The following is a 19081-nucleotide window of genomic DNA, read 5'->3' as shown; positions in this document are numbered from 1 at the left end:
AAGGAACTTCAAAAAAATGAAACAAAAATATTTCCTCAAACACGGTGGAAGGAGATCAGCCTTCTGTTACAGAGGCTGTAATACAAGCTTACATCCACACTAAATTACAGTACCCTGAAGAGGTATTTGTGAATTGCGGTTTCCTTAAAAACATGTTATAAAACATGGATTCCTGAAACACTGGAGATGCCTGTTCACTCACCTGGTACCATCTCTGCCAACAGAGACTCATCAGCTGGCAGCCCACCACCTCCACTTGCCACATCCACAAGGATGTCCATCAGAGCTGGTCCCATTCAGCCCATCTGATGAACTTCCCAGGTACAACAGCAAAGAGCCTGCATCCAAACACTACTACAGCAAATGCCACTACATCCTCCTCTGCTACAAGCGAGCTTTTGTCCAGGCTAAAGGACACACATCAAGTACCACCACCATGAGAAGGCAGAAACACTCCCTGCCCTGCTCCCCAAAGCACATGCTGCCAATCAGAGAAGTGAAAAGGATACCAGGTGACTCTTGTGATCAGTTGCAACCCACCAAATCCACTCAACAAGTTACCAAGGAAAAAATTCACTGTAACTGTAAACTTGGCCTGGGCTCAGGCCCAGGCCACTTCACCAGGGCAGCTGGCAGTGCACCCACTCCTCCTGCCCCCCCGGCACCTGAGGGGCTCAACCCACCTGGCAAAGAGGTGTCTGCATGCTCTGCTTGGGCAGGGAAATGAGGCCCCAAAGACCAACAGAAGCCCCAAAGAGGAGGGCAGGACAAAGTGAGGTACCCTCCAGGAGCAGGCAGTGGGGAGACTGGGGCAGGAGTGCCGGCTGCACGGTTTGTTGCCCAGCATCATGGACACACTAGTCATCTGGTTTTGTCCAGGAAAGACAAATTCTGTACATGCATGAACACAATAGCCCAGACAAAGTTGTCTCTGCTCCCCACCCTCAACTGAAATATCCTGCACAACAGCTTTTCAACAGCCCCTGCGTGTGAAGGGGGTGGTGGTAGAGTTGCTCCTTACAGGAATGCTGACCACCCTGTGGCTGCTTCTGGTGGGAGGCCACTGCCCCACGGCACTGGCAGCTCAAGCAAGCCAAAGGGTACACATGCTTCACCACAGTGTCCCCATTGGAAAGGCCCTGACCAGACTTGCTGGGCTCTCTTCCCTGTCTCCATGCTCCAACCACTTGATTGGGATTTACATTAATTGCAAAGATAGGGGAAGACTTTGTGAGCTACCTCCATCGTGGTGATGCAAGATCCCTGGGCTGCAGCCATACACTCACACTGCTGGCACACCATGCGGCCACCGCAGGTTTGGTCAGCCCTGCTGTGGTGCCTGATGCTACCGGACATGGGAAGATCACACAACAGGCCACACTTTGAATCCTTCCCCTTTGTCTTCTGTTTTTTAGCAGCTGGTGTGCCCTGTCCTCCTGTCAGCAAGCGCTTCTTGAGAAGCAGAGTAGTGGAAGAGTAGTCGGAACATTTCTTTGGAAATCAAGGGATCTCAAGCCCTCTGGAGGTTTCTAGAAAAGTATTGTCAAGTCAGGAGCAGAGCAGCAGTTGGGAAGATAACCTGCTTCGTTAACTAATTTTGCATGGATAGGAGAGGAGATGCACCCAGGAACCAGCTGCCAGCAGCCCAGTGTAGAGGACAGGATCAACTGCTCCTTCAGAAGCTGGCGTGTGCCACACGGGGCTGGAGGACACCCGAGCGCCAGCGTACGCAGGGGTTTTCCTCCACCAGTTCTGTTTCTCCAGCTCAGAACCGGGTTTAGGCTTACCGCAGTTACCGCGATTTTCCCGCCGCTTTCTCTCCGACGGCGAGCCCGAGGGAAGGGGCCCCGGAAACACCCGGCGCAGCGGCTCCCCGGAGGAATGAAAGGCACCAGCGGCCACCAGGTGGCGCCGTTGGCCCGCGGCCAGCGCGGCGCGGAGCAGGGCGGGGCGGCCGGCGGACTCCGGCCTGTCCCGGCCGCCCCGCTCCGGCTCCCGCCGGGCAGTCACCGCCTTGGGTGGCGAGCAGCAGTGCGTTACAGCCACGCGCTCCCAGCGGCTGCTCAGTCGCACCTGTGCGGAAAAAAATACCCCTCCCCACAGCCCTTACCCACAGGGCAGCCAAGCCTGAAACGCAGCATCACAAAATTCGCTATTTCTTAAATGAAGATGTCATGTGTGCCTAAGAAGGGCTCAGTTAGGGTGTATTTTTAATGCCACCAGGTAGGAATAAAATACCCAAGGAGAGAGCTCATTGGTGCTTGCTCCCGCTCACAGATAGCACTCCACACCCGAACCCACCCCATGAAGCACATAAAGTCAGATTCGTGAGATTTTTGTAACAGCCTTTTCATCTTAATGCTCACAAGAGCACAGGCAAAGTAAAAAAAGGTACCGAGTTGCTATCAATACAAACGCACGAAACAGAGCCATTACTTCAGTTTCAGGGTCTTTCCCCACAGATCCAGGACAAAGAACATCCCATGAAAACACCCACAAACCCTTGAAAAATTTATGTGTGCACTACTGTTAACAAGCGGTAACTGTATTGCCATAGTGTTGGTTTCAGCAGAAAATTCTCATTTAAAACACACATGCTGTAGTAAAGGTCAAATGTTTGGAGCTGAAATCAAAGTCTGACTGCTTGCCACCTTTAAAGGTCTGTCAGCACTTTTCCCAACAGCAATAGGTAAATACAAGCATAGATATAAACGAAGCCTCACAACACCCTACATTTTGTCTAATAGCATTTTTTTGTAAGTTTTAATTGCATATTATTTTTCAGAAATTGCTGTGTAAAGAAAAAAGTTTGCCTCTTTTTACACAAGCATCAGTACCAAACTCATAGCTGAAGTAAAGACGCTGTATGTTAGGCTCATAAAAAAATTAGTTCAGTTGTTCATTGCATTCCATTTGACCCAGCAGCACATGGAAAGAAGAACAGAAATGGCAACTAAAAGGCCCAGGAACAATCACAAGAAGGGAAACATCACTAAAACACAATGAATATACACTAGAATAATTGATAGAATCTCTGCTTTTATTCCTATTCCAGATCAGGAACAGAAATATTCCACTGCAAAGGGAGGCTGACAAACACAAAATCACTTGCAACAAACGTAGCTCTTTCATGCCACATAACACAACCAGCTTTTTCTTTGGATTTTCCCTTCTGCCAGTTCACAGGAAGCATTTGTACCTGCCATGAAGACACTGCTGCCGCAGGCATGACCCAGTATTTACCATCATTAGTGGCTTACCTTGCATAGAATTGCTTCTGTCTTTGCTGACTGGTATGATAAGGAAACCAGGACCTTTGACATAAGCTGGGCTGAATCACCCGTGCAAGGGCTGTCTTCTGTTTGCTCCGTTCTACTTCCTCTGGAAGTGCAGCCACCGTAGATGTAAACGCATCTTTGTGCCCAGCAGGCAGCCTGTTCCAGTAATAAGCCAAACACCAGAGGAGGACATGAAAGGGCAGTAAGCGCACTGTCGCTGCCCTCTCATGTCCCAGCGATAGCTAACGGAAAGGTAAAAAACCATGCTTCAATGCTTGGGAAGGGAAAGGTTTCCATGCCTGTTCTGAAATAGCTGCAAATTTCCTGGTTTTGAAAGACCACAGCATGCAAGAGGCATTTAAGAATATACCACAGCAAGCTGAACCACGTGAAGAGTGCAAGGTTAATTGAAACGAACCTTGAGAATTTCTGCAGCACAGGAAGAACATAAAAGTCTGAGTCACTCAGTAAGTTGCAAAATCCACAGCATCATAATCTCATGTGAAAGGATTTTTATTTATAAAGCATAAGTAAGTCTCCTTGCAATATGCAGACAGCCCGCCCCTACTCCAGCTGTACCAGGCAGGAAGGCAATGCTACAGTTCACACAAACAAGACACACAGCCATGATCAGGTCACTGGTTATCTCAAGTGTTTTTGTTTTATTCAGAAGGGCACCTGAGGAAGGACTGGCTAGCACTGAAAGTCATCATTAAGCCTTTTTACATGTTCTAACAAAATGGAGCTATTTAAACTACCGACACTCTTTGCCACAAAATTCCAATTCACCACCACCTTCCCTAACACACTTGAAAAGTCTCAAAGCCATTTTTATAACCCTCACTTGAGAGACATCAAGAGATGGACAATGAACTTCCATTTTCATGTTCAAAGTAGTGATTTATGACAAAATATTTTAGGAAAACTCACACTGTCAGTTGTCTTAACTACTGCAGAGCCCTTTTATTTCTCCAGTTGCCTATCAGCATTGTAACAAACAAAACTACTTAAGGTTTAAACAAAGGCTGAGGACTAGTAAAGTGATGCACATGAAAACTGACTAAAATGAATGGGTTCAAGCTTTCCGTTACTAATTTTTATGAAGAGTTGGGGAGAAACGCTGCAGTACCTTATTTTATTTCACTTCCCCATTTTGTGACCTCAGGAAAAACAGCTAGTGGTGAGCAGGTAGTGAAGAAAACAGAGTAGTTGTTTCTAAAAAAACCCTCCAAAATAAAACACTACCACCAAAAAAAAACAAACACCTGTCAGACCACTTCCAAGAACTGGGAGACATCAGTGTTGCAACCATGCTGGTTTAAGGATGCAAACAAGGCATCTTTCATAAACAAAGGACAGAGTCCTTTATTTGCCCAGGTCCTACAGCTGGACCATGTTTATAGGCACACAGCATTTCTTTTTGAGAAGAAGCCTGGACACACTTTCTGAAGCACCAAGGTGGTAAGAAAAACTCATACTGAAATTCATGTCTGGCCACACAGTCCCTAGCTTTAAATGGTCTAGCAAGTAAAAACACTTCAAACTAAAAATAGAGTTTATGTTAACATGCAGTAAGAAAGCACCAAATTGCACCTTACATGCTTCTTCCATCACCAAGCAGTGGAAGCACTCCTCAGAAAAGAGCATTTAGGGACAACAGCAGCAAAGGTACTCCGAAGCACAAATGCTGCCAAACCTTCTCTTTGACATGTAACAAAACTAGTCAAACACACAAGCGAGCCTGAGCTGAAAGCTCAAGCTCTGCTCTATCTTCTGAAAAGGTGGCTCAGCTATTCCACAGCTAAAGCCTAAACACAGGCAGTTTACAACTGAGTACTTAAGAGTTTGCGTATGAGGGCAACAATGCAGGACAGAACAAGACCCCAAGCAAATCACTAGGACTTTTATGGGGGTTAAGTCTTAATCCAGCATGAACTGATTACAGCTTGTAAACTAGAGATAAAGCACCCTGATCATAAGCTAGCCACCTGCCCTATAAAGAAAGCTTCTGTGAACTACAGATTGTGAGACTTAAGTATCAAGATACCCTTCTTAACTATAAGAGACTGTATGAAGTAGGCTCCAGGCACTCCCCTGGACTCAGTAAATCCCCATTCTTACATGTAATCACTGTAACTACGTGTATTTAATATATTCCACATTAAAAGCATTCCCAGCTAGTTATGCTCGACCTCAAGGGATGTTATGTTCACAGATCAGATATCCCTTAATCTTCTGTTCTCTCTTAATCCTACCCTGGAAAAACATGAGAGTTTTTTCCATTATTCTGCATGTTTCTGGACTTAAATGGGTATCTGCCAAGATTTATTAGTCAAAAGGAAAGCAAAATCGGATGCATTTTCCTCCATCTCCATTTAAAATGAAGCCTTTATTTCAGCCATTTTAAGCAGAAACCTCTCACAGCAGTTGGGATAAGCAGGCTGTTATACTATTACACTGTTACATTCAGTTGCAGAGATACGTCTCACTTCATACAAATATAAGCAAAAGGTGTGCTTGTGGTGAGGTTTTTCACCCCCTGAGCAAAAGCATCAAGGAGCAGTTCTTAAACATCTCTGTGTGCCAAGTACATCATTCTGCACTCTGCAACAGGCCAACTAGCAACGCGGTAAATCTTGCCTATGGAACACAGGGGGAAATTAAAACCATCATGTCATGACAAATCTTACCCAATAGAAAGCACATTCAACTTGCTTGAGGAATCCAACTCTTCAGTGAAAACCATCGATATTCAGTGTTGTCACAGGTGAGGTGGGAGTCCTTAATTGCACAAAGGTATAGAGCACTACTTCTTGGATTATTTCAAGTTAAAACTTAACTGAGCACTACCCTCTTAACTCTTAAAATATCTGAGGCACAAGTATGTGTGTGTACTTGTTTTATTCATAATTTGTCTTGGGATACCAAATGTATTTCTGCTTCAGGTGATTTAACAAAATCATTGACCTCATTTCAAAACATCCACTGATCCATTTTTCATTCAATGGCAATATCGAATGTTAAAAGGAACATAAAAACAAACATGCACACAATTGTACAGTTTTCATAAATGTCTATTTCATTGTTTGTGGGGAGCGCATTAAACAGTTAAATACATTTAAATAATGTTTAAGTGACTGCACTAATGCAGAATTTTAACTAGATGGGTAACCAATTTAACTAGAAACCAGCTAACAAGTAACTGTCTAAATACTTCAAATACAGCTCTTGTTCTAGGTCATCCTTCTTGGGGAAAAAAAAAAAGCCTGCTGGTCACATTGGAAATACATTTTAAGGCCAAATTCTTCTGATATCCCTTCTCTGCAGCAGCTTCTTCACCTTTTTAAGCCTCCAATTCCAGGCCAAGACCAAGTTTATGGCCACCAGCATTGATGCTCTTTCCATCTAACAGGGCAGACAGGGTAAGCTTCACACCTGTAAGATTTTTAAACAGCATGTTTACAACATACAATCAAAGTGGCTTTCATGCACCTCAACCTCCAGCGTTACAAGTCCCAGTTTTCTATTTCGTTACTATCCTCTAAAGATTTCTACAGAAGAATCCATTTACCCATGAAATCTATTGAAAGCTCGTCATGTGAATCAAGCTAGATGCTTTTTGTAAAGACAGTGTTGTAAAGCAGATATACAAAGTCTCTAACTGTAAGTACACAAGACCTCTCCCTTTCTACATTAAGGTGTGCAAAGGTGGAAAATTATGCATAGAAACACAGACCCTTGTACTAAGGAAGAGATGGAATGAAACTACAATTTTTATAGGTTTCCAAATAAGGAACTAACCAATGACAATACAGCATTGACATGTGTTTTCACATTTACTCAGAACAAGTTACGTTCTGGAGGTATTTTTACTAAATACAAAGAGCACGACGTGTGTTCTTTTGACAATCATTATTTCAAGACCTGCTATGATTCAATATGATATGACTGGAGAAAGCAATGCTAAAAAAAAAAAAGAAAAGACTGCTGCACACAGCCTAAAGCTAAGCTGTCCAACACAATACAGACCTCTCCTACACAGATCAATGAGAAGTATGATGCAGAAATACTACTAGATACAATGCAATTTGTCTTGTTTAGATAAAGGTTTGATGCACAACACAAGCTACTGTAAACATCTACTTTGCCTTCAAGACAAAATTATTTTGAAGAAAGGAAAAAGTTGCATATAAATGCATAGATCTCAAAGATTTTCTTTGTGACGCATAAAAGACAGTGTTTGATATAATTCACGTGACAACCCTTACCTGGCCTCAGGGTCTGGGTGTAACCCACTCCAACTAGACTAGAGTTGTTCACTTTTGCCTGAAAAACACCCAAGACAAAAGCAATTGAAATACTGTAACTGATCAGTTCTTTGTTACCATTCAGAAGCTAGAATAATTGCAGTGTTGCCACAGTTACCAACTTAACCAAATTTCACTCAGTATCTCTGTGTTTACGGGATTCTCTCTTTCCAGCTACACCCTTAACCCACCACTTAGAGCTGAAGAAGCAACAGTATCTAACAGCAGACAGGACTTAAGGGCAGGGAGAACTGTTCCTGGAATGTAGTTTGGCAGGTGAACTTCCACCCTCGCTCTTTTCAGAAGGCCATAGGAATTTACCACCACAGCCTCCCAAAACAAGCCACTTTAGAAGAATCCTCCATGTTCGTATGTTTAAAAAAAAGAATTAGTATCTTGCAGGCTTAATCAGTCAAGCAGCAAATCATTTCACAATATCATCATAAACGATATGTACAAAATTATTCATCACTTCCTCTATAGGATGAACACCAATCCAGGTTAAATTCTAACTACAAAACATACAGAAAATTTTTCTGCATATTGTCTTTTCAACCACTATAAGTGTTACATAAGAGTTCTTATCAGCAGAACATGACAAAGCTCCCCAAAAACTGGTTTTAAAAAAATTATGTAAACTTATGGAACTAGACATGAAGGTTTTGGTTGTTTGAGTTGTGGGGTTTTTTTTAAATAAATACATAAAGTCCTCTACAGCAGCACATTTGACAGTCAGATTCTAAAAGAGACTTTGCTGTATGCAACATCACAGAATTTAAATACCGCTGGTTTAATTATAACTGCCTGGACTGTAAAAGTCCTACAAGATTTCCCGACCTATTACCTTCTTTTGTACCCGTAACACACAGATTCGCAGAGACTGAAAATAAACTGTGCTTAGCATAACCCCTTTAGTTACAGCCATACTTACAGAGATAGAAGCAGTGGAATCCAACTTGTACTTAGCCGCAATGCCAAATCGAGTGCTGTTGCTACCTGCTGTCCAAGCCAGGTTTACAGCAGTTTCAAGATTGTCACTCACTTTCTGGTAAATTGACCCACCAAATTCTGAACCATCATTGCTGCACAAGTTAAGAAAAAAGTTAGTTTCCTATATTTACATAATCCAAATATTTTTTTTACTAGTTCAAATTTTTATTCAAATAAGAATTTCAAAAGTTTGAGCTGTTTCACGTTTTTCAACAGAAAGGTAGACAAACATAATACTGAAATAAGTACTTGAATGTAACTCCAGATCACATCCCCACAAAACTAACAGGCATTCTGAATTCTATGATTATTGAATGCATAAATACATGCTCCCAAAGAATTAGATGACCTCTTTAAAAGCCTGTCACAATGTCTGACTGAAAGAGAATTCTTACAGCTCAGACTATAAAGTGTTTTGTAACATCCTCCCACACCTCCCAACTTCCATAAATCCAGACAGATACAATCCCCATTCTCCCCCTCCAAAAAGGCAAACTTCTACCTCAAAAATCAAGTTAGTTAGTTCCTAACTAAATGTATTAGAACACCACCAATTTTTATTAACTTGGATTAAAAACACCATGTTCTGATCAGCTTGGTCTGAAGAACATTTAAGATCTAAAGGTAGCAAGTCTGAATAAAGTTCATAAACAAGATGTCTTACACTTGTTTAGTTACGCTCTTAAGTGTTTCATGTACTCTTCATCCCAGACAGGCAAGAAGATGAACCTACTCAAAAAGCCCAAAAGCAAAGCTCTAGTCTTGCTCCAGAAACTGCTACTGGCCTACTTAAACAGTGCAATGCTAATTACTGCCTCTAACAAATCTACTGCCCTTAAATTATTAGTCAGATACAACCCAACGTAAGGGGAAAAAGCATATGATCAGCTCTGCATAACTGAACTATCGCACTTCCAATTTGGATGTACTTCAGTATTTAGTAAGCTGTAGCATGTATTATGCTCCAAGTGCTAACAAGCCATGGGTGTTTACTGTTTTGAAAAAGAGATACAGAAAGTAACATTTATCATTTATTTAGTTTCCAATTGAAAAATGCACTTCACTTAATGGCCTTGCAAGCACCTCTTGGTATTTCAAGCACTTGTATTCTGACTAGAAGGAAAGGTAGAGAAAGCCTGCTTCTGTAAATCTGAACACAATTTTCAGTACTTACACATTAGTGTGCAGCTGGAAGTCTCCAGTCTTGTAACCCACAGAGAAGTTATTTCTTGTCAATTTTGATTTGGCACTATCAAAAGTCATCTGATAACCAGCAAGCCAGCCTTCATAACCAAAGACAGCTGAACCATGGATTGCAGGTCCAGCAAAATCAAAGTCAACATCACAACCTAGGTTTAGGCATTCACGTTTATAAGCTGACTTAATTTTACCACTTTTCTTTCTGAAACAGAGAAACAGTTATCTTAAGACAAGGCTTGATCTTCCCCAGTGAACTACCAAATTTGAGTCATATGACTCCACCCGATTTATCTAAATGCCATGCACATGCATCCTCTAGACTGGGCTGAAGCACAGCTAGCCCATCAAGAAAGCACAGGGCTACCCCAAAGAGGCATTTTCATGCCTTCTGCAATCTTCCAAGTATTTTTATCCCAGAAAAGAAGCAAAATGGGCTGTTGTGAAATGTCCAATACTAACCCCGTAGACTAAGATGTGACACTAAAGAGCAAATGCCTTTAGCACTGGGATTTGCTAATTCAGATCAATAGCCAATGACACAAACATCTCTGTAAATACAACAGACCAGATGAACATTTACTGACCATAGGTGTTGTTACTGCTCTAAATAAGGTAAAAAGGTTAACACTACTTACCCTGTATTTGGTGAGAAAGTTGTATCAAATGTCAACTTCAAACCTTTGGCAATCTAATTGAAGGGAGAAAAGAAAAGATAAAAGCTATAAATTCAGTTCTGCTAGTTAGGTAAAACAAATACATACTCTCGTAATCTATTACCTGATCTTCAATTGCAATTTCTGTTCCCAGAGTGTTATCTGTGTTCCATTTTTCTGTGAAAGTCAGCCCATACTCAGCCCACTTGTATTTGGTCTCCAAGCTCCCATTCACTTTTCCAGTGTCTGTGTTCGATGAACCAGATGTTGTGAATTCCTAAAAAGGACAGTGTCCATGTTATACAGAAGATACATGTGATCCTGAAAGCTTTACACAGTGCCAAAAGGGAAAAGACTTTTCTACAGCAAACACTAAGATCTTGTTACTCTATGCAACAAGTTTAACAACACCAGATAACTTGCAGGGGTAGAAGGGGGAACAACACGGACAAGAACAAGAAGAAGATTCATGCCCACATGGAGGCCTCCCCCCACTCCACATCTCAACTGCAGCTTTTCTGCCACTATTACAAAACGTACAGGTTTGCAACATAACTCGAAAGCAAGACAGTAGTTACTGTAAGTATTCTCCTTAAAAGCAGAAATAAGTTCTTGGAATATAAGGTTAAGTCTGATACTCCTAACAAGCAAATTAAAAATCAAATCAAGAGCCAAGAACACTGTGAGGCACATAATGCAACTCCAGTAAAATTCTTTAAGGATCACATATGTATTTTCATTATTGCAGACAACCACCTCAGAAGATAAATTATGTACAACTGTAAAATGTCATAGAATGCCATCATTTTTCAAATTGGGGGTGGGTGGTGGTTTGGGGTTTTTTTGTTTGTTTGGGGTTTTTTTGTTGCTTTTTAAGAGTCCTCAGTTTAACCAATGCACCAGCCTTTCACACAAGCCATAGGCACATGCATTTTTACTGATGTCTATGTAATTCCTATTCCCCTGACACTTTGGTTTAATGACACACAGGAAGAACATTCATGTTTGAATTGTGAGCCAAGGCAACAGACTGATTTTATGCTTCTGGTCGAGTCTTACTCTGAACTCTTGAAAGCATTTAAATTTAGCAATATCACTCGCATCCCTTTATTAAACTAAGTAGTCCCTGATGTCTCTCGCTATTTGGATTCTCATAAAGAACAGAATGAATAATTTCTGTATAGCCACTATTCAGAAACTAAAGGCAATGCCTAGTAGAAGTGGAAGTCTGGTTTGCAAATGTATGTTAAGGAGCTCCTTCCACTGAAATACTAGTTTCAAATTGATCCCTCACACTTATCTCCCCCAGAAAGAAACATGGATTTGAAATCGCAAGTCCTTAAGCATTTGTATCTTCACAGCCCAAGACCTACTGCACATTGCAAGCTCACATGAGACTGTTCTTTAATGGTGGCTGATCTAATTTCACCATTGCGAAGACATTTACTTGTATTACGTTAGTGAACCAGTAAACCATCTATACAGTTGCATAATTCTAGTAAGGTATATTTCTTGGCAAGTGACAGGGACTATACAGCTTCAAGTCCAAATACCTTCAGCTGTAACTTCTTGCTTTGTGCTATTCCTACTGCACAGGATATATATGACTGCAACCACTGTGGTAGTAGCTTCAGGAGCAGCAAATTATGATATTATCTCTTATCTCTACTTTAAAACATCTGCAGTACATACAAGCCAGCACTCTTCTCCTGGAAGGATGGCTTTTAACAGATTCACATGAGAGCTCAGATTTTTCAGAGAGTTTTACCAGTATTACTGGTAGTCCTCGAAAGAAATCAGCTAAAATAAGAACAACTACATCTATGACAGGGCTCTTTCAAACTATACTTCAGCTAGGATACAGGCTTCTAGAAAAAACACAGCATAACCCACGCACCTTGTTTCTATCAGCTAGTTACACTGTTAAAGCTTCCAGTTACAGGAAAAAAAAGTAAAATCTACCTTTATATCTTGCAAAGTCTGCTCTAGAAATAGATAAAAATTACAGAAGGTACTGCTTGCATGACCATGACATCTTGCATGAAACATTACTGCAACACTTTAATAACTTTAAAGAAGAGCCAAAGATGACAGTGCTAATTCATTGCCAACTACTTCACACAAGCATTAAAATGCCAGCAACCTCCACCAAATACAAATAGCAAGGCAATAAATTCTGTGTACTACGACTGATATATTAATCACTTAAAAAACACAGCAGCTATTTGTTCACCTTCAGACACAAGACAAGGGAGAACTATACAAACCTTTTTATTTTACAAAGATTACTAAACAATGCGGTACCTCTGTTACGCATAGAATAAAGTCAGATCCTTAGTGGCTTCTGAAATTATTTTACACCAGTTTATCATTCACAACACCTATAAAATACTTAACAGCATCTGGAAGGTGTCCTTTCTAATTAAATATCAGAACATATCCAGAAAAGATTTAATGAATAAAAGGTATTTAAACTCACCACTCCGCTTGCAGATTTTGTTTTCACATCCAGTTTCACCAACCCAAAACCTTTACAAACAGAAGTCCAAGTTACACCAGTAGGCTTTAGCTAAGACCATGCACATTTTCCAAGAAGCTGGTTTTCCAAGCAGTCCCAGCAGTGTGCCCCATACATACATATATAAAACCCACCATAGGCTGACTTCAGCAATGCTCAAATTTTAGATGCCACAGCAGGTAGAGGAGGCCTCTCTAGAACAAGCCAGGAGTTCTATCATCACCACACAGAAAGTAGGGAGTAGCCTCTCAGTTGCACACTGTACACTTAACTACAATGACTTCCAAGAATAACTTTTGTGACAGACAAAAAGCATTCTTTTCTGTCCCCGGGATGACACTGGCTTTGTAGTCAATGCCATTTGAAGAGCTATCCCAATGCACAAAATCCACCTCTTAGCACCAAGAAGAAATATGTCAAAGTAAAAAAACATGAAAGTGAAGTCACTGGGAAATACACAGCTATTGGAACTGTAATATAAGTAGGTTTTATGAAAGTGTCAATTCACATTGTCACCCTTAGAGCTGAGCGACAGTCTTCATGAAAAAGCTCCCACATGCATTCCCAAAGACCAGAAAGAAACAGCAGAATTTAACCATGCAACTGCCTGGTTTAAATAATTTTAAAATGTTGAAGGATTCTTTATCCCAATAGCTACTACTCTTTCTGTTTCAAAAATGGCAATAATGTTACAGTGGTATATAACCCTTTCTACATCAAAAAATGCAGCACTGACAGATCAGTAATGAAAGTGTATTCCCAAATTAAATTACACTTGATGTTTATATTCTTGCATACTTGTACACCTCTGACATTTATGTGGCTAAAGCAGTAAGATTTAACAGACTTCACATCAAAACAGCCCACAAAGTCTCCAATGATCTGTTAATTGACAGTAGTGATATAAAAACAACATACCTTCCCCTTCCTAAGAAACATGGGCGTTTGAGCATTCAATTTTAAATACAGGCTTAAAAAGGTAATTCATTGCTGCACCACAAACATCATGCTTTATAAAAGGTACTATTCTTACCATATCCTTTATTGAAGATATCTCTGGCAGATTTGCCAAGGTCTACATATGATGGAGGAATCGCCATTGGAGCTGAAAGGTAATGGACTAATTAATAGTGAAGTTTTTACCATTGTGCACACAAAAAATGCTGCCACAACTCTTTAGAAATACTCTTTAAGACAGATTCATATAAGACAGTTTAATAGACAGATGGCTCAAACAATTACAGTATTCTCTGAAACACCTACAGATTTTCAGTGATGGTCACTGAATGTTTTCTTGGCTTAGGTAATCTGCTTGTAGAAAGGAGGCATTACAAGACCATCCAGTTCTTAACCTTTCAGGTAGATCTCTCCACACATCTTTAGCTACCAGAAATCGACTAACAACTCACATTTCCAGTTGGCTGTTACCACCAAAAAACCAGAAAACTGGAAATCTGAAAAACTATAATGCAGACAGTTATTTCCTGAAGAGAGATGCTTATGAAAATTACCTGAAAGGACCTACAAGGTTTTATTTTCAAAATGTAAATAGAGTGTGTATCTGTTTTGTAACATCATTTGCCCCATATTTAAATGGTAGAGATACAATTTAAAAAGGAACTTCTAATGCCATTAACCAGCAATCAATCTGACGAAGTTCCTCCGTGTCCTGTCCCGCCCCCCTCCCAGCAATAACATACAAGATTTTAAGTTTGGGGGGTTATTTGTTACTTTAAAACTCACAAGTAGTAGGAGTGCTGGGTCACTGAGAAAAGCTCTCTTTAAAAGTCCCTTTCCCAAAGGGGGAGCCTCTGACAATCTCACTGTTAAAGAACCTGTCATTCAAGACCAGCTATGACCCACCTGCCCTGGCCAGATGGACAGATACCAGCCTAAGGTCTCACACAGCCCTCTGTGGTTCTCCTCCCCGTGAAGTTACGTTCTATCTGTCCCTTCCTTCATGACTGTTTTCCCATTATTTCAATAGCAAAAGGCCACTGTTACAGAGGCACTGTATTTTACAGTTTTTAAAATATGCTCTGTGTTCTGTATTTTAAGAGTTAATAACTCTCCCCATGCCGTGAAAGGAAAAAAAAGTCGGAGGGGGACCAGACAGGGACAGGACAGACGACAATGAAACTAACTAGATAAGCACCATAAAAAGGCTAAACACAAGCAAACAAAAGTCTTATCTTTTCAAAGTGATTGGTCACATTTGTTTTGCAGAGAAAGTCAGATTAACATAATTGACTGTTTATCTTGCTCTTGTGTGGGGTGGTTTTTTGTTAGGTTTTTGTTGTTGTTTACGTAAAAGGAAAAATATCTTCAGAACCTCAAAAATAACAAGGGCAGTACTCTCACTTTCAACTGAAAGCAGAAAAGATTACTTTCACTTTTATATAGTACTTTTAACCAGGATTTAAATTTTCAGCACCGGGCTATAGAATTGCTTATCTTCTGCAGATCTCCACAAGATCCTAAATGTATTCAAGAACACAGGATCAAGGGAAGTTGGCTTTTGTGTCGGTTTTTTTTTTTTTTTTTTCTTCTCAAAAGTTTCTTTCCATCTTTTCATGGCCTTATCTACACAAAGGGAGAACTTTCCTCGAACACCCCATTCAGAAAAATTTCCTTTAGGGTACCCTTCCACTAAACAGACTGCTGTTTCAGAATAGCATCCACATAAAAAACATACTGTCACACACAGTCTAATTGTAAAAACCACTACTATTACAAAAAAAAAATCCACAACACCTATTATAGCAAACAATGGTAAGGCACAAGACTGTTTCTTGTCTTTCTACAATTTCTAATGCAGTTTTTCACCTCCCTAAGCCATAAGAGGATAACTTCAACCTCCTTTGAGTAAAAACATTTACATTCACAGTTCAACTAAAAAAAAAAAAAGTAAGGAGTAGTAAGGAGTTCTAAACTCTACAACCAGGCCACTACAGCAAGACACTCATCACTTGCTCAGGAACATAAAACAACTCTGTTTTTCCACAGAGTTAAAGTAAATCTCCTCTTAAAAAAAAAAAAAAAAAAAAAAAAAAAAAAAAGGAAGAGAGGTGCAATGAAAATGACTTAAAGCATGTGAAGCTTAAAAAGGCTTAGCCCAAGTTCAAGTCCATAATAAGTAAGTCTTGAGGAAAAAAAAAATTATATAGTAGAACAGACACTAATCCCACTGACAAGACATTAATGGTTCCTATTATTTATTCAATAAAAAGGAGGTGGTAGACCAAATTATGAGAAAGTATAGGAACACTGTTCTTTCCCCTTTAAGTTTCTGCTGTATAGCAACTATACAATTTATCACAGTTTAAAACAATTTAAAGGTTTAGCTATGTATTTTTCCTTTAATGAATATGTCTTTCTTCTCACTAGCACCTTCAAAAGAATAATTATTTCTAGTCTTAAAAGTTTTACACTAACCTTTAGCACAGATATGCTTTTAAAGTATAAATAAAAGAGTTTTTTGCTTTTGTTTTCAACGTTTCCAACCTGACTAGACAGCCATTACAGACAAGATTTATGCTAAGCAGTAATGTCCTGAGAAGTTAACAAACTGGTATCTGTGTCTAAATTCAAAGGACTACTACAGTAAAAAGGATGTTGCTGTTTTATCTGGCCTCGTTAAGCATCCTTCCCATTGCAAGAAAACCAATATTTATCAGACATTCCAGTCTACAGATGCAAGTTTTGTGATAAAAAGTTATAACAGAGTAAACTGTCACACTGTTGTTCTAATTCCACACTAACAGGGACGGACTAGGACAAAAGGGAAAACAAGAGTTCATTTTGGGTGTACTAAATAGCTGACAAGCCAGTGCCATCATCAGAGTGTCCATTAAATGAAAACAGGGCCAAAAAATAATCATTCCTGTGTCCTCCAATGTTGGCAACTTAGCTAGGTTTCCAAATTCTTAGAATCAGAAGTAAATTTCTTCAACTCTATTTTGAAGTGTCTTTCACTTAAAAACTACCAGTTAGAAGTTACTAAAACTTAAGTAATATATAACAAGATGTTTGTTGTGAAAGCAGTTATCAGATAATCTGATTCCTCATTTCAAAACCACAGATCTACTTGAATCAAGTGGAAGCTCCACCTTCATCTTTGTTCTATGCCACTCTAAACCAAAAAGTTTAATTAATCTATTACTCAAGAGCCACAAACATGCTTCATTCTTCTGTAAAAGGAAAAAAAAAATCCCAAGAACAGAAAAATTATTAATGTTATCAGAATTATTACATCTCAGTTTTCCTTCGAGGTAATATTTCAAAACTCCCTCAAACTCTATAATTAAAGGAATGCCAAAGACTTCTATAAAGCTTTCTAACAAATTTAAGATCTCGGGATGTTGAATATGAGGCTACAGGCAGACTACAATAAAAAACCTTAAGTACTCATGCAATTTAAAAAAAAAAATTGGCAGTAACTACAGTGAAATTGTATTCCAGTAGTGTAAATAGCAGCAGAGAAACTGATATTATTCAAAAAATATTGTGTTAAAATACACTAGACACGCCACTGACCTTTAGACTTACACCACTGCTAAAGCTTAAAAAAAAAAAACCCGAAAACTAAAATCACCCTTGCTTCAGCTCTCTCCCTATTTACACCTCGGAGGTGGACACGCTAGTCTGTGAGCCACAGCTAGGCTAATTTAGAGACTCTAAGGAAAAGTGAAATCATTAAACATCTGAAAATGAACGGCGTGTTCAGAAACAGAAAGCAGGGGTAAAGCAGAGCCTTCCAGAAGAGAAGGACACTGAACAGGAAAACTGGGGTGCAAAAAGCCAGGCCGGGACGCATGGGGAAGCAGCACACCCTTCCAGGGAAGGGCGCAGGCGGCGGCGCCCAGCGCCAGGTCCTTCCCCCGCGTCGGGCCCGCCGCCGCCGCCACCAAGCCCGCCGCCAGGGCGAGCGGCGCCCGCGGCCGCCGCAAGGTGAACTCCTCCACGCGGCCATCTTGGGCATCCCGGCCTGACCCCCTCCCGCCGCGCCCGCCCCGCCGCCCCTTATGTAACCGCGGCCCGGCCCGGGTCCGCAGGCCGAGGAGGGCGCGGCGCCCGCGGAGGCCATGGCGGGAAGCGGAGGGAGGCACCGCATGCGGACAGCCTCCCCGCTCCCGGCCGCCCCCGCCCCGCCGTTGGCCTGGGCCCCAAGGAAGGCGCCTCCGGCCCCGCCGCCCCAGGCCCCCGTCCCGCTCGTCACCCCTCCGCCCGCTCGCACGCGGGCGGGCGACCCCCGCCCGCCTCGCCTGCTCCCACGGGGCCGGTCGCGGCCTGGGCCTGCACCTGGCTAGCGCGAGAGGGCGGCGGGGCCGGGGGCGCGGGCGGGTGTCGCCGTGAGGAGGCCGGGGTGCTGCAGCCGCTGGTACTGGAGGGCGAAGTGAAGGAGACACCGATCCGCCCGCCCGCCGCCGCCGCCCCGCAAGACCCCAACGAGCCAGGGCTGCCCCGCCCGCCGCCTCCCCTGCCCGCCGCACCGCGCCGCCGCCTGGCCGACGAGAGGCGCCGCCGCCCAGGGACCACAGCCGGGGGAGACGGCGAGAGACGTCGCGTCCCCAAGCAAGGAGCCGGGCGGGGGCGACGGGATCTGGCAGGCGCTCTAAGGGCAGCCCCTGCGGCGGAGAGAGGTCCTTCTGGGGGCGGGGCCTACGGTGGAGGGCGGGGCCGCCCGGGGGGAAGGGCGGTGACGGAGGCACCAGGGGTCTGCGGGGCGGGAGGGCGAAGCGTCCCGAGGCGCGGCCGTGGGAGCGGCGGGGCGGGCTGCGGCCGCCGTCGGGTGCCGCTCCTCTGGGAGAGCGGAGCTGGGGAGTGGCGGAGGTGGGCAGGGGAGCCCAGCGCCGCCCACGGGGACAGGGAGGCAGAGGGCACCGCAAGTACCGGCTCCCCAGCCGGCCACACCGGAGGAGCGTTTCTCCTTAAGAGGGAGTTTAAGTAAGTAGACGTTTTCCTCCACACGGGGACGGGAGACTGAAGCGCGGCTCTCGGCAGTACTTACCGCAGGATCCACGCCCAGGGCTACTGCCCTTCCCGAGAAACTACTAGTGTTCCTTTCAGGGCCCACCTGCCCCCAGTCTTAGCACGCCGGCTTGTGGCGTCCTTCGCCTAGGAACAGCCACGGAG

At 42.5% G+C, this 19081-nt stretch overlaps 1 protein-coding gene across 1 annotated transcript; it reads right to left on the bottom strand.

Annotated features, from left to right (window-relative positions):
* Positions 1–6160: 6160 nt before the first annotated feature.
* Positions 6161–18284, bottom strand: VDAC2 (voltage dependent anion channel 2). Its single transcript, XM_086467499.1, has 9 exons — positions 18248–18284; positions 13980–14051; positions 12908–12957; positions 10553–10705; positions 10411–10463; positions 9750–9977; positions 8517–8667; positions 7547–7604; positions 6161–6713 (listed from the first exon to the last, which is right to left on the bottom strand). Exons 2-9 carry the CDS (start codon positions 14044–14046, stop codon positions 6622–6624), a joined length of 852 nt encoding a protein of 283 aa, XP_086323625.1. The 5' UTR covers positions 14047–14051; positions 18248–18284; the 3' UTR covers positions 6161–6621.
* Between the last annotated feature and the right edge of the window lie 797 nt (positions 18285–19081).

The sequence above is a fragment of the Leptosomus discolor genome, chromosome 6, assembly GCF_034619465.1.
Source record: "Leptosomus discolor isolate bLepDis1 chromosome 6, bLepDis1.hap2, whole genome shotgun sequence".
Classification (NCBI taxonomy): Eukaryota; Metazoa; Chordata; class Aves; order Leptosomiformes; family Leptosomidae; genus Leptosomus; species Leptosomus discolor.
The sequence above is the reverse complement of the archived record's forward strand: the minus strand, read 5'-3'. Positions and strand labels throughout refer to the sequence as shown.

Bases quoted from the DNA above. Each gene is read 5' to 3' on its own strand.
- VDAC2 (XM_086467499.1), bottom strand. From the start codon at position 14,046: ATGGCGATTCCTCCATCATATGTAGACCTTGGCAAATCTGCCAGAGAT. The intron at 12,958-13,979 runs GTAAGAATAGTA...CTGTTTGTAAAG, and splicing joins TATCTTCAATAAAGGATATG to GTTTTGGGTTGGTGAAACTG. The intron at 6,714-7,546 runs GTAAGGGTTGTC...AAAATCTTACAG, and splicing joins CACCCAGACCCTGAGGCCAG to GTGTGAAGCTTACCCTGTCT.